At 49.6% G+C, this 15527-nt stretch overlaps 1 protein-coding gene across 1 annotated transcript; it reads left to right on the top strand.

The window, feature by feature from the left end:
* The first annotated feature begins 8996 nt into the window (after window positions 1-8996).
* LOC120694496 (E3 ubiquitin-protein ligase EL5-like) lies at window positions 8997-10362 on the top strand. The gene has a single exon (XM_039977629.1). It carries the CDS (start codon window positions 9294-9296, stop codon window positions 10113-10115), a length of 822 nt encoding a protein of 273 aa, XP_039833563.1. The 5' UTR covers window positions 8997-9293; the 3' UTR covers window positions 10116-10362.
* Window positions 10363-15527: the final 5165 nt, after the last annotated feature.

The following is a 15527-nucleotide window of genomic DNA, read 5'->3' as shown; positions in this document are numbered from 1 at the left end:
AGCTAGAAATTAGAAGTGGGAAAAGAGTGTCTATTAAATATCTTACTGACTGCTTTTTTTTTCTTTCGTGTATCAAACTAAAGGCAAATTTTTGATGGTTGATGATGATTGTGAGGTTGTTAGGGCAGCTTAATTAGAGTCGTAATCTTCTAGATAATTGAGATTTGCCTCCAGTTTTTTTAGCAAAGAGGAAATGCACTACACTGAAAAAATGTTTAATGAAAAGGATCAGTAGTTCAGTACGGAATACATGAATAAGTATTTAACCTAAAGCCTCTCAAACAATTCCAATTTTTGCGGCAAGAAAGCAAAAACCAAAAAAATAATTTGCTTAGTCAAACGAATCGCACTATTTTTCTGTAGGAAAAAGAAAAAAACACCTGCAGTTCTGGTTGATGCGTGTACGGAGTACTACTTCAGAAGGCACAAACATTTAATATGAATTATTCTTTCTCGGTTAACATTTTAATGCCGATCCTTCTTTAGCAAAAGAATGCGTGTGCCGTGACACGTTGAAGAAGCTAGTGGAAGATATTGCCTCTCGCTTTTTGTTTTTCAGCTGCCCGGGCATCGTGGCTCCCATAACGAAGCATTGCCGTCCATCTGCAGGGTCGCTTTTGCTGATTGGCAATGATGCAGTGCGCGCGTGTGGCGGTATGCGCTCGAACTCCTCTTTTGACCACCATCGGTATGGCTACAGTCGAAAGCCCCATCGATCTCGTTATGGCCTCTCACGATTGCTTGCAGTGACGTGACGACGAGGCAGAGAGCTTTGCCTGACTGAAATGGTTCTGTGCCCAGTTGTTGAAATGGTTCTGTGCCCAGTTGTTATTATGTCGAATAATTAAGCAGTTTACTACACTGTACAGATGCCCATTCCAAATAATTTGAAACACGAGAGCCTTTCCCAAATCTGTGAAATCTGAACTATTTTTGCAGTGAAATTTCTGTTTAAAAAATCCATATATAATATGAAGTTCTCTCGTTCCAAATAACCTCTGCTGCCTGGGCCTAGGAGACAGCCAAATCTGATCACACTCGAGCAAAAAGGAGGGGAGCGTGTTGGTTGTGCACCCTTGGTTGAAATCAAAAGTGAGCGATTTGATTTAATTCTCTGCATGATGGCACCCTGCCATGATGACGGCCATACCTTGTATCTAGCATCCCCTTCATCTTGGCTCTCATCCTTCCCTTATATATATATATATATATATATATATATATATATATATATATATATATATATATATATATATATATATATATATATAAGTAGTTATAGAAGGGAGAGGGCGATTGTAATGGGCGATAACAGGTGGCCAAACTCGCCCAATCCGAAGGTTCCATGACGCTGCTTCTGCACCCATAAAACTTGTCATTCTCGCGAGCTGTTTTCGCGACACCATGGATTAGTTTTCCTGCCATCTTCTCGCATTCGTCCACCTGTGCCATTCCAGTTTCGCCGTTTCGACACGCAACATACGATCGAGGAGAGGGATTACCTCGCGCGGGGGGCGAAACTGGGAGCTGTACACATCACTGCACTGTGCCTAGATCGAAAGCAACAGCTTCCAAGGACAGGGCTGGTGAAATATTTGCACCTGTCGTGATCCGGAACTGGGGGTAGGCATGTTTAGCTTTCGTCGCTCGTCATCCAGATCGCCTTGTTTAATCGGAAGGACGGGAACGGTTGGTTGGTGGCGGTCGCCAGCTCGATTTCGTCGCAACTGTCTGTTCATTCAGGAATCACGGCGTTCCGAGTGGCTAAGAATGGAATGTTTGAGAGCCAAGAACGTGGCGTTCTTTGTGTTAGATGAGCAGGCCAACGGCAAGGGTGGTGCACCACATGTTGACACATTTCATCATGCTCTCCCTAAATAAACCCAAAATATAACTGGGCTTGTGGTTTGCGATGGGTGTCAGACTTGATACTGTATCGATTAGTAGAAGTTCTAGGTAGGTTGAGATGATGGGACTAGTAACGAAGTTAGACCACCAACACCAACTGGCAGAGTTAGCTCTGACTCTGACGACAAGAGCATGGAGGAAAGGAAGAGGAAGCAGCCCGATTTTGGCAGTCCTCTGAACCTAACTGAAAACAAGAGCAGGTAATCTGGTTAGCCAACCCCTAGAGTGGCTCCAAAGTCACGGTCAAGGGGATCGCCAAGGCCCACCCACGGCTCTGAAATCTGAATACCATGTCAGAATGCCATGCATACATGTCAAGGCAGATGAGGTTCGATTCAGGCATCCATAGTTCCAGATCACGGGCTGTGTTCTGAATTCTGTCTGATGGTGCGTATTACAGCAGACGCCTCCCTTCCAAACGAGGGTGTTGCAGGAAAATCTCCATTGACTAACAGGATAGTGTAATTTATCTTTCACGGAACATGACTGCCGTGAGGTAAACTAAATCTTCTTCTTATTATCTCAATGTACAGCTAGCATTTACAATACGGAAGGTTCCGTGCAGTGTTTACACCTCTTGGAGTGTTAACCTGAGCTGTGGCTTGAATGATTGCAACCAGTTCTGCATTCAGTGAGGATGAATAACGATCCAGAGGACAGTGTTACAATCACCAAACACAGACGAATTCGATGTCATCTTCAGAGGATCAAATTAGCCTAGCGTCTGAAAGGCACGTGCTTGCTGCAAATGTCTCCGCAAACACACCAAGCAGATAGACAGACCACCCATCTTCCATCTACAGAGAAAGCAGATGGGCCACGCTACGTGGGCCCAATTCTATACCTTCCCGGGCCTGATCCAGGGATGCGTGGCTACTATGTGGCCCGAATTGTCACCAGGGCCGGGTCGTGAAGGTTGAAAAAAGAAAAAAGTCTGAATCCGTTTTTCCTCCCTAGACCACAAAACCGGTTATTTAGACTCCTCGAATTTCCGAAACCATTCGTGCGACCTCCTTTGAGCGGTTTCAGGGTGATGTGGCAGCAGTTTTCTCTTTTTTTATATTTATTTTTACTGAATTTTTGAAAAATCACATTAAATCACAAAAAAATCATAAAATAGAAAATCCAATTTTGTTAGACTCCACATGAGTAGATCTACACAGTGAATATATTATATGGTATACTTTAGTATAAATTTTTTTCTGTAATTTTTTATATATACTTTTCTGTAATTAATTTATAGATACAGTTTTCGTTGTCTAATTATGGTAAAAATTTTATAGTGGGCTAATCATTATATGGTGGATCTTAGTAAAAATATTATAATTATGGGGATCATGTATGACTGAGATATAGATTTATCTATATAAACTTAGATAAATTTAGACGAATCAATAGATAAACTTAGATAAATCCATATCTCAGTCATACATGATCCTATAATCATAAAATTTTTACTACAGATCCACCATATAATGATTAGCCCACCATAAAAATTTCATCATAATTAGACAACAAAAATTGTATCTATAAATTAATTACAGAAAAGTATATATATAAAATTACAGCAAAAAATTTATACTAAATTATACTATATAATATATTCACTGCATAGATCTACTCATGTGGAGTCCAACAAAATTGGATTTTCTATTTTATGTTTTTTTTATAATTTAATATGATTTTTAAAAAAATTAGTCAAAATAAATATAAAAAAAAAGAGAAAACCGCTGCCACGTCACCTTGAAACCGCTCAAAGGAGGTCGCGCGAACGGTTTCGGAAGTTTGAGGAGTTTAAATAACCGGTTTTGTGGTCTAGAGAGGAAAAACGAATTCGGTCTAAAGTTGAGGGAGGCGGAAATGACTTTTTTCCTTGAAAAAACGTCACATGCACTAAAAAAAAGACGTCATGAAATGGCCAGTTTGATCGAACTTTTTTTTTGAAAACTAGTTTGTTCGAACATCCATGCTAAAACGGCCGAGGTTGCTGAATGCGTTTCGGGGGCTTTGGCATTTTTCACGTTGAAGCAAGACGCAACAAAGGCACAGTTTAGCGCTGCAACCGCTGAAAAGGCTCTTGATTTGATGCTGACCTGCCATCCGTTAACACTTAACACGTCGCTCCGCCCGTTCGCTCCCATCAGAGATAAAATTTGGACCTCTTGTCAGTCCAGACAAGCAGATTTTGCAAGCATGGGGCAGGACAAAAGGGTCGGTAAGATCACTGGCTGCACCCTGTGCACGAACGAGACTACGAGAGAGCACAGAGGCGCTGCTCATGCTGCTCCTGATTGTAGCCCGGCCGGATCGCTCATGGCAAATCATGTCGCCCCCAGATTTCATGGAAATTCATGCTGGCCCACCAGATTTCATGGCTCGGCCCCAACTCGGGCAAAATTTAGTAGTACCAATGCTAATGTGTGGACGGTCAATGGCGCTTGCAGGGAGAAAAAAAATTGTAGCCGACCGGACACGCGCCTGCCCGGTCTCTGGTCCCGGGGATGTCGGCCGCTGGAGCACTGAAAACCAAAAGGCCCTGATTGCCCAACCCGTGCTGGACTGGGATTGCCGCCACTATCCGTACCGCCAGATTCCGGAGATCCACAAGCACAATGCACGGGCTGATCTGGGAACTGAATGGCTTTTGTGTGTGTGTGTGTGTGTGTGTGTTACTGCAGAAGAAGCGGCAAGAACAGATCTACATTATGATCTGCTCGCCCTCGCGCAGAATCTACACAATCGAGTTGGAAGCCACCATCAGGTAGAAGCAGAAGCGACGGATGGATGTCCCGGTTGGCAGCGTGGGCGGCAGAAGCAAACCACGCGCGCACGTGTGGGCCTCAAACGGGACGCAGGCTATCCAGAGTCCAAGCCACGTCAGGTTGATTAAAAGATACTGCCCTTCGGAGCTCTCTCCGGGTTTCACGGAACGCGTGCCGCTCCAGCGAGAGCTCCGTGGCTCCCAGCAGTGCAATAGGAAAAGCTGCACGCCTACAACCAATAGGCAATATAAGCTGCATGTTTTTTATATAAAGAAATAGAAACGGCACGTACACACATGCAGAGACTACGGCCCGTTTAGCTCCGTAAAGTTTTTGAAAATACATCTTTTTATGTTTGAAGTACTAAACATAAATTAATTACAAATAAATTACAGAACTCGTCTGTAAATCGCGAGACGAATGTAATGGGTCTAATTAATCCGTTATTAGAGATTGTTTACTGTAGCATTATTGTAGCAATTTAGCTCCTGATTACGGCCTAATTAGGTTTATTAGATTCGTCTCGCGATTTACAGGCAGCAGTCGCAATGCGTTTTTTATTTCGTCTAGATTTAAGTCTCCATGCAGGTGCCGAATTTTTTTTTTGGAATTTTGATTTTTGCAACTAAACGGGGCCTACATGATGCTAGATACAGAGGCGTGCACACTACTATCCCACGCACCGAAATAGTCTGCTGCGTGAAACTGGTGTAATTTTTTTCAAAATAACATTCCTTATAAAAAAAGGAACAGACATGCAAGGATTGCATGCTGCTAGATATAGTGGACTAGGCATACATACTACAATCACACACACCGAAATGGTCTGCTGCTGCATGGAGCTGGTGTATAATTTTTTTTCTAAAATAACACAAATGTTTATACACACACAAAATCACGCAAATGCTATGCTCATGTAGAGGGGTAAAATGGTCTTTCCAAAATGACACAAATATTTATATACACTTCCATCATAGCAGCAATATTTGATCATGGAAATGCAAATAGGGGTAAAATGGTCTTTTTCACGTGGCTGCTAACACCATTAACACTTAAAATTAACAGAAGGGCTAGATTAAGGTGAAAATGAAGTTAAGGGGTCATATAGAGGGAAGTTTTGAAAAAAAAGGCCAAAAAAGAAAGAGCTAACTTTAAAAGGGTCATATAGGAAATTTTCTCTACTACTATCCCACGCATTGAGACAGTCTGCTGCGTGCAACCAGTGTATTTTTTTCAAAATAACACAAATATTTATACACACGCGTACACTCACTCCTATAGATATACGTGTGCAATTTTATCTCTATGAGCACCTACGAGAGACTGAGTTGACATATCCTCAAAATTGATAAACTCATCGCGCCAGTTAAATTCTAGAATAATCCAAAAAAATATGAGCACCTATGTTAAATTTAAAAAATTTAAATTTGGCCTGACAGGTTCCACCACAAGAAACTTCACTCGTGACCCCCCCCCCAAATCTTGTTCAAGTTAGGTACTACTTGAGTCTATTCTTAAAAGGAAATCTTACATACTTGGCAACGTATGCTATGGAAACCAGCCTACTGTGAAAACTCGTGCAAACCACGGCAAAAAGGTCGTCTAAATTCATCAAAAAAATCACACATGCAGATGATATGATGATACAAAACCTTGTAAAATATTTTGTCCAAACTCGACTTCGTTTGTAAGATATAAAAATAACAAATTTCAACCCAGAAAGCTGTCAGATGATTTGTTAGAAATTTGTTATTTTTATATCTCACAAACGAAGTCGAGTTTGGACAAGATATTTTACAAGATCGTGTGTCATCATATCATCTGCATGTGTAATTATTTTGGTAAATTTAGATGACTTTTTTATCGTGGTTTGCACGGGTTTTCACAGCAGGCTGGTTTCCATAGCATACGTTGCCTACATACTTATGCCTATGTCCAACAGGTTAGATAACATATATTTGAGCATTGTACAGAATGTTGAGTTACCACTTTTTTCTTATACGCAATAAGAAGTAAAACATATGTAATATGTTATTAGACTTGTCTTTGATGTATTTAGTCGACTTGAAAAAAACAAACACCTGCAGCTAATCAACTTGGAAAAAACAAACACCTCCAGCTAAACACTTGCTATATTCTTAGAATATGCTATTATTTTGCTATAGATATTTTTTATATCTAATATTAGAATCATGATATAGGGCGCGCAAAGCGCGCTGAATGTTCCAGTATGATCCAAGCGAGCTGAACAAGCCGGCGACCCTACCACAACCGGCGCACCACGCCGCCTCGCCCTCTCTTGTTTACGAAAAGCGCCGCTCCGCCTTGTGGCCGTCAGCACAGCGGCCGTCCGTCGGCCGGTCAAAAAGGTCCGGCCGGCGCGCCACCGATCGATCGACGGACCCAGCATCCCCCCCGCGGAGGAGCCGAGCGCCGCCCGCTTTGATGGCCCGCGGAGGAGCCGAGCGCCGCCCGCGGAGGACCACAACTCGGCGCGATGATGGCGGCGCGCTTTGATTTGCCCGCCTTCAGCCGACGACCTGATGGCTCCCATCCCATTCAGCCGCAGCGCCCGCGTGGCGCTCCTTCCAAACTTCCAGAAACACACCCGAGTCATGGGCGCGCCACGGTCAACCAACCGCCCGCGCACGGGACGGGAGTACGGGACCCAGGCGCGGGCGGCTCCCGTAGCTGTCCGCGCCGGACCCATCGTCCCCCACGGGCCGCCCCCATGCCCCCGCGTCGCTGCCGAGTGCCGACTGCCGAGACCCCGGGCGCCGGATAAGGGTCGCGCTGCATCGCCCTCGCGGGCCACCCGTTCCGGCGGCTCGGCCCCGTGCGGCCGTCGAGCCAGGCAGCCGCTGGTTCGGCGAAGGCCGCGGTGCTGGTTGCGTCAGGTCGGAGCACTTCGTCGGGCTTGGGCCGGACTGTTGGTTGAAAGCGTCTCCGGCTCGAGATAGCAACGAGGACTTGGCTTGGGTTTATCTGCATTCCGTACAGTGCAGCTGTCAGTACGTACTCGTATGTTCGGCTCTACTTGGACCTGTGTAGAGGACACGGCCGACTGGCCGAGGTCGCCGTCCATCCTCGTACTGGCTACCTGTGGCCCCACGGCTATCCCAAATCCCCAGCACGATAGTTCATGCTGCGGCCGCCCACAATTGCTCCCACAGCAAGTACGCCACCCAGTCACTAGTACTGCGGTCAACACCTGAACGCCATGGTTAAAAGTTAAAACTGAGTCCCCACGCTGCAAACCACGTGACTTTTTTTTTCTGATGTCTGTTTCCCGTGCAGCCACAATTTCCAATCGTCCTCTGGCGACCAAGTAGGTAATCGACTAGCACCAAGTCTCCCTTTTGACACGACTAGAAGGTTGAGTTAGATGAGACCGGGTTGGGCTAACTTGGAAACGCCTGGTCAAACCCTCCCAGACTTTGAACCCAAGTTAGATAGGGCCGCTTACTGAGAATTCGCCGGCCTACCCGCCCGCCCGGGCCCCCTCCTCCTCCTCCTCCAGTTGCTTCCCAGAAAATCCTAGCCGGCGACGTCCACCAGTTGGGGGTCCGGCAGTTGCTTCCCCCCAAATCGCATAACCGGAAGGGAAAGGGACAGGATGCGCGCGAGCACAAACCGCTATACCGAACCTCCCCAACCACGGCAGCCACGGTGGTCCAACCCAACCTCCCGGGGTCCCGGCCGGGGCTTCGTTGCCTTTGCCCGCTGCTGTGATGCTCATTCCACCGGAGGCTCCCCGCGACACGCTCGCGGCATTCTGGCAGCGTGTCATGCACAAACCACGGAAGCAATTGCGATCTGCGGAGCAGGGCCGGACACTTGGATCATGTCGCTGTCAAAATCCGCACTGATAATTGATAACCGCACTGTTCTGACACTAATCGGATCGGATTTCCTGAGAAGCAACTGCAACTCCCTCCCAGTAGCTGTTACAGTTTCACACGACGCAAAGCACACGCTACGGACGCCGGATTCTGTGGAGGCCAGTGGTGTCAGTGGCCGCGCGCGCCAGCCACCGGCTGAGGCCGCGCGGGCGGTCGACGTCGCGTGGTTCGTTGCATCCGGTGCAACCGCGGCGCGAATCGGAACACCGGCGACGCCATCGCCGGGGGATTAGACGGCCACGGCCGTGGGAGGGAGGTCCAACGGAGAGGCCGCCGGCCGCCTCTGGTTCCACGGGCCTCCACCTGCGCTGCGCGTCAACGCTTTCAAAACGGTCGCCGTCCTCGCTTTCCCTCCAGGCCACAGGAGGAGGAGGGCCACGGTTCGCTCACCTTCCCCTCCAAACGGCCAAGCCTCCTCCCGCCCGGGTCTTATCCTCCCCAATGCCGCGCCGCCCTCGTATAAGTAGCGCGCTAATCATTCGAACCCCCCCAACGCCCCAGCACGACACGAGCGCTTAAAACATTTGTGTCATCAAGAGCTTCGGGGCACGGACGCCGAGGAGCCCGCGGCTAGCTGCAGCACCACCAGGGAAAGGGGCGCGGGTACATCGGCAGCAGAGGATCCTGCTCGCGTAAGGGAGGAGCATAATTGAGGTTCTTCTTTGAAGCCAAGCCAGAGGGAGGGGACCAAGGGTGCGTGTGGTTGATCGATCGATCGTCGATGGCGGTGACGGCCACGACGGTCGCTGCGGCGACCACGATGCTGGCGGCCGTCGCGGCGGTCTTCCTCACCTTCGTGCTCTGCTTCTACATCTTCCTCTGTGCCAAGCGCTACGGCGGCAGGGCGCCGCCCCCGCCCGCGGGGCGCGGCGTCGCGGCGTGGCTGCGCTTCATGCTCGGCGGCTGGGGAGGAGGGGGAAGGGGAGTCGCGGACGGCGGCGCCGACGCGTGGTGCTACGAGGGCGGGCTGGATGACAAGTCCCTGGCGAAGCTGCCGCGCCGGGAGGTGGGCAAGTGCGAGGTGCTCGACGACTGCGCCGTCTGCATCACGGAGCTCAAGGCCGGGGACACGGCGCGCGTGCTGCCGCGGTGCGGCCACGGCTTCCACGTCGACTGCGTCGACATGTGGCTCCGCTCCCACTCCACCTGCCCGCTCTGCCGCTGCCCCGCCGTCGACGAGCCGCCCGTGCCCCCCGTGCTGCCCGCCGTGCCCACGCCGGAGGCTGACCCGGAGTCCCCCAACTTCCCCACCAACGTGCTCTTCTTCGGCTCGGAGGACGGCGTCAGCACCGGCCGCTCGCAGTCGCCGGCCCCGTCGTCGACGCCTTCCCCACCGCAGGAACATGTCGCCGCCGAGGCGGCGCGCCCGTGCGGGCTGCGGAGGCTGATTGGGTGTGGTGGCGCGACGCCGCCCACGCAGCCGCCGCACCATTACCACCACCAACAACACGACGAAGCGGACGGGGACATCGAGATGGGCCTCGCCGCCGGCGAGAGCAGCGCGGCGTCGCGGCCGGTGAAGCCGCCGCAGCCCGGTTCCTGAGGCTGCTGCTGGTTTCTTGTGTGCCGTTTCCTTGTGTGACATCGCGAGTTTTTTTATTAAAAAAAAAAGACATCGCGAGTTTTTCTTTTATGCTTCCCTTCTTCGCGTGAGTGTTTCCCGTAGGAAGAGAGAACGGTAAAAGATGTACAGATTCTTATAGCCGCCTGATGTAAATTCCTCGTGCCGGTAGAACATGAACTGGGAAGAGAAATCGAACAGAAAAAAAAGATCGAATCTTCGAACTGCACTTCTGCTGTTCGTTCTTCTTTGCATGCAGCCAGCCAATTGAATTCGGCGGTTATTTTCAGTTTTTCCGTCCGTTGCAGGCTACGGGCTACGGCTACCTGTAACCGAAAGCTGCAGTAGCTGCCATCTTGCGTGTCGATGTTGTTTTGACGACAAGCTGCCGCTGTCAAAGAAGCGAGTCACAGTGTCAGCAGCGTTTTGTCCGGAGCCAGGAGGACCTCACGCCCTGTACCCGCCAAAACTGGAGATTTGACGGCAGATAAGCTGAGAAGAACATGTGTGACTGCATCCTGTTCCTCGAACTCCACGGGCGCCCTGCCATTACCCATAACACAACCGCCGCGGCCACCTGATGCACTAACAAAACACCAGTTCCATTGAAAACCCCTGAACTCCCAATCGGCTAATCAGTCTGAACAACCACTCGGAAAAATCCAGCGCAGCCATCCATAATCGAGCCGGAGCTCCTGCATAATTGCTCTCTTCCTTTTCTTTTCCTTCATAACATTTTTGCAGAGCAATTGCGTCATCGTGCATGACTTGTGGGCGGCTGCTCCAAATCTTCAGCCCAAATCCGAAGGAAGCAGAGTTGACCTGGCCGAGAGACAGTAGAGTTAGCGGCAAGCATGGCCGTGCCGGGCAGGTGTCCGAACAAGCAACAACACCAGCTGCGAATCGGAGACGGCCGATGAGCTCATCGGCCAATCACTCTGCGAATTTCGCAGTATCATATCAAGGTACCAAACATTCCATCGAGAAAACGATAAAAAAGAAAAAAAAACGGGACGATCTGGGCGCCCGTGACGCCACGCGATCGGTGCAGGAAGGAGGCTGGCAATGGGTTTGCTCAACTGAAACCGCCACAACGGATAGGCACCACCACCACTCGACGCGTCGCGCTCATGGAGCCGTAGCCTCTTCGTCAGGCCAATCTCAGTTTCTTTTTTCCTTTCCCCTCTCTTCTCTAGAGAGAAAGAGAGAACAATTTCGCCGTCAGCACGCGCCCGGACAAACGCGCGTACATCAGCAGTGATACTAAAGGCTTTGTGTCCATATACATCGGCGTCACACGCTGCGTTCCCTTGCGTCTCCTTCTCCGCTTGGCTCTCCTGCTCGCAGAGAGACCTGCCTTCTCTGCCCTGGCCCTTCCCCATCCTGCAACACGAATTCTTGCAGTTGCACGCTGATCGATGAACGGCGATGCGTCGTTGCCCTTGTTTTTTTTTTTTGAAAAGATGTCGTTGCCCTTGTTCAACTCCTTGGAGCTCTCTAGATGTTCTCGATTCGACCTGTCAATCTGCCGCGCAGGCATCCCTTCCCTGGCCGGCCATCTGTGTCGCGTCGTAATCCTCCAGGCCGGGGGAGGAAGGTTCTAATTCTGAAGGTGTGGCAGCGGGCGGGATTAGCTTCAGATTCCGGGCGTGCGTGGGATATAATAATATCTCCACGGAGATGATGCGGAGGATTTTCGATAACCCTTATCCCGAAAACGGCGTCGCTGTCCCGAGTTGGGCATGCTTGCACGCGGGAGCCCTGTAGCAGTTGGGGCATTGTTTAAGCCTGTGGGAATTAGTCAAATAGTTGTGGTTCGCGTGGATTTCTTCAGGAACTTTGAACGGCCATTTGAATGGACCGCCATACGGTCGCAGTAAGGCCAATTGAAAACTGAATTTTGTATGTCACTGGCGTCAAGCTGAGATCATTTTTGTTTCCGCCGTGCCTGATCAAGATTCAAATGCTACTTTAGCTTGCTCCGCTTCAGGGGTGATGAATGAATTCATCAGATGTATTCATTCGAGTACGCAAACTTGTCTGTGCTTTCCATCATCATGGCACGACCTCAACCTGACCTTGAATATTCGGTCGAATCCGTCGCATGACGATGGTATATACAGGTCGCGTACGCTTTCGTGTGCACCGCACGCGAGGTTGCCTTTCTTCTTCTCCCTTTTATTTACCCTGAAAGCAGGGTGCAGTTGCAGGCATGTGCAGCGGAACTGAAGAACAACGAACAAACGCTCGGGCGCTCTCGGAGCCAGCAGCCTCCGAATTCTGAAATGATGGCCTCGCCTCATCAGTGGGCATGTACGCTGATGACAGGACGCCTCTTTTCCGGGCGCCGGCGCTGCGCGCAGACAATGATGGGTCAAAGCCCCCCAAAGCCTGTTGTTTAGGGCTTGGTTTGCCTTGACAACGCATTAGACAGCGCAGAACACTGATGCGTCAAGGGGACATTCGAATGCCTGCCTGCCTGCCTGGATTATAGTCTCTGAATCTTTTTTTTTTATCTACTAGAATGGTCTTTGAATCTGTTTGGGTGTTGGGAATTGAATACCTGCGGTCTCGCAGAATATAGAGCGAACACTCTCGCTCGGCGGCGGCGAAGAATTGTTCGTACTCGTCCAGCTACTGCTGCATAATTGAAGTGTTCAAGTACGGAGTATGGAGAAAATAAAACGAACTGACACCCGATGCTGGCTGCTCCTCTGAATTACGTAGAGAATTTTAATTTCCCCTGCTGGCTGCGGGTTCCGAAGCTTCCTTTGGCAAAGCTGGCGTGTGGTGTGTGCCCCGCGATCTTTTCCTGGTAGGAGAGGACGCGAAAGAAGAGCCGTCCACGTGGAGTGGATGGGGTACGCGGCCGGCATGCAGATGCACACCGAGGGGAGCCTGCCGGAGCGTGCAGGGCCACGGACCAGCCGCGTGACAGGTACACGGGTACGGAGAGTGGAATTTGTCCTGGTCCTCCTGATCCAGGTGGCACCGGCGCCCGGCGGTCGCGACGCGCAAGCCCAACCGCTGGTGGAGGTGGAGCGCTCGTGTTGGCGGCGCGGCGTGTGGAAGGAGCGGCCGCCGCAGCGCCGCATGGCCGCCAGGTCGGCGGCGCGGCGTGTGGAAGGAGCGGCCGCCGCAGCGCCGCATGGCCGCCAGGTCGGCGGCGACCGGAAAGGCGACGCCCGCGTCGTGGCGCGATCGGATTCGGGCGCCGGGCGGGATGAGATATCCGCCGCAACCGGCGCCGCTGCCTCTGCCGTCTGCCGATTTGCCGGGCGCGTGGGCCGTGCAAGCGCCACCCGCGTTTGAATTCGCTCCAGACACAACCGGGGCACACGACCGAAAAGCTGAACTAACCATCGCGCGGTACGGCGCCTCCTCGCGCGTGATCCGACAGCTGCGATAAAGCTGCCTTCAGCCCTACAGACATGTGACAACTGATTACCCACATATTCCGTTGTTTCTTTTTTTTTATTTCTATTTTCCCCCGTTATGTGGTGCAAGTGTTATAATTTATTTTCCTTTTCGGATTTTCTCTTCTTTTTTTACGTTCTATTTTATGTGCTAAAGTTCTCTTCACAAATATTTTGTAAAAATCGTACTAAAAAGTATATCGAGAATTATACTCATAAGTTGTGAGATGAACTTATGTGTAAAAAATTGTACAAGAAATCTTTATCATACAAGTTGTGCTAAAAAATTATCCTCCCCTAATTATCTGAAAAATCTATGCATTAAAATTATATATATCGTGAAAGTTGTGCTAAAATATTTTTCAAAACGTTGTTAAGAAAGAGAGTTATATGCAAAAGTTGTATGTATTATAAAGTTATGATGCAAATTTATCTCCCAGAAAACGTGTGTAAAAAGTTATACAAAAAAATTGTATTTACAAGTTATATCTTTTAAAAAAAATTACAAAGAAAAAGTCTTCCCGAAAAAAAATCTACTATCGATATCGATAGGGAATGTCACGGATTCCCGAAATGGAAAGATTTTGCTGTGTCCGAAATCGTTTGTTACTTTTCCTCCCGGCGCGCGAGCGCTAACTAGCCAGCCCCGCACACGACGGGGCCTCCTATACATCTTATGCAAAGTAGATAAATTATTCATCTTTAAAGTATATTTAATCCAATTAACTACTGCAGACTATTCAACATTTTCTTTAAATATGTTTAACATTTTTCTTAAACACGTTCAACATTTGACGTTCGAAATGTTGAAACAATATAGATAAAATGTTGAAATTGTAGATGTCAAATGTTGAAATAATAAATTTAAAATATTGAACTCCTTCAAGGCGCGCACGGCGGCCTGGTCAGGGCGCGGCGGCGGCCCGGCGGCGCGCCCATGGCGTGGAGGCGGCCGAAGGCGGCATCACACGGCCGCCATGGCACGGCCGCGGGCGAGAGGGTGGCGGCCGGCGGTGGCGACAGCGCGCGGCGGTCGGGGCCCCACAGCAGCACCCCCGCAGCGGAAGCAGCCGCACGCCGCAGCAAGCAGCCGCGGCCACGCACACGCAGCAGCACGCGGCACGAGGCAGAGAGAAGCAGCAGCACGCGGCGCATGGCGCGAGCAGCAGCAGCACGCGGCGCGAGGCGAGCAGTGGACGTGCAGGATCAAGGGGCGGCGGCGGCGCGTGATGAGGAAGGGAGCACAAGGAGGAAGAAGATTAGAGTTGAAGATTCAATGAATAAGATAGTTTGCACGAATCTCAAATAGTGGAAGATGGAGAAGAAAAAATTTTCCGGAAGATATATAGGATTGCCGGCACACAACGCGCCAGAGGCCCATCTGGCTAGGGCCGCAGGAGGGTCCATGGGCCTGCGATTCAGCCTTCCTTGTTGTTTGGGCCTCTTTTTGGGCTGAGGGTGAAGGGAAGTTGCGGGCCTTTTATTTATTGGTCGGCCCTGCTGGGTGATCGATCCAAAGAATAGTTGAGAGTTACTGGGTCAAAGCAGGCCTCTAGATTCTGTACTTCATCTTGCACAAAACTCGTTCATGAGGTTTTGCGCTAAATTGTGTGGAAGTAGCTGTCAAAATAATGTGTGGGAGTAGAGCGAATTATGCAGTATTTGTGACATTTTCAGTTGAATATGCGCTAAACTTTCAGGGAACGAACGAATCAACCATAGAAGCAAGCAAGAAATTTTAACGATCTCACTTTCCAGTTGAATATGCGCTAAACTTTCAAGGAACGAACGAATCAACCATAGAGGGAAGCAAGAAATTTTAACGATCTCACATTGTCTGAAAGCAACGATTTTACAGATGACAAGCACCTGAAAATATTAGCTGGAGCTTTGCCAAAAAAAAAACGCTGCTGCACTGCTGATCTTTCACCATGTACTGTACCTGCATACAAACATCAGCCCTAAGCCTTCAAGCTTA

The sequence above is a fragment of the Panicum virgatum genome, chromosome 2K (genome assembly GCF_016808335.1).
Source record: "Panicum virgatum strain AP13 chromosome 2K, P.virgatum_v5, whole genome shotgun sequence".
Classification (NCBI taxonomy): Eukaryota; Viridiplantae; Streptophyta; class Magnoliopsida; order Poales; family Poaceae; genus Panicum; species Panicum virgatum.
This window is presented reverse-complemented; position numbering and strand designations above follow the sequence as displayed.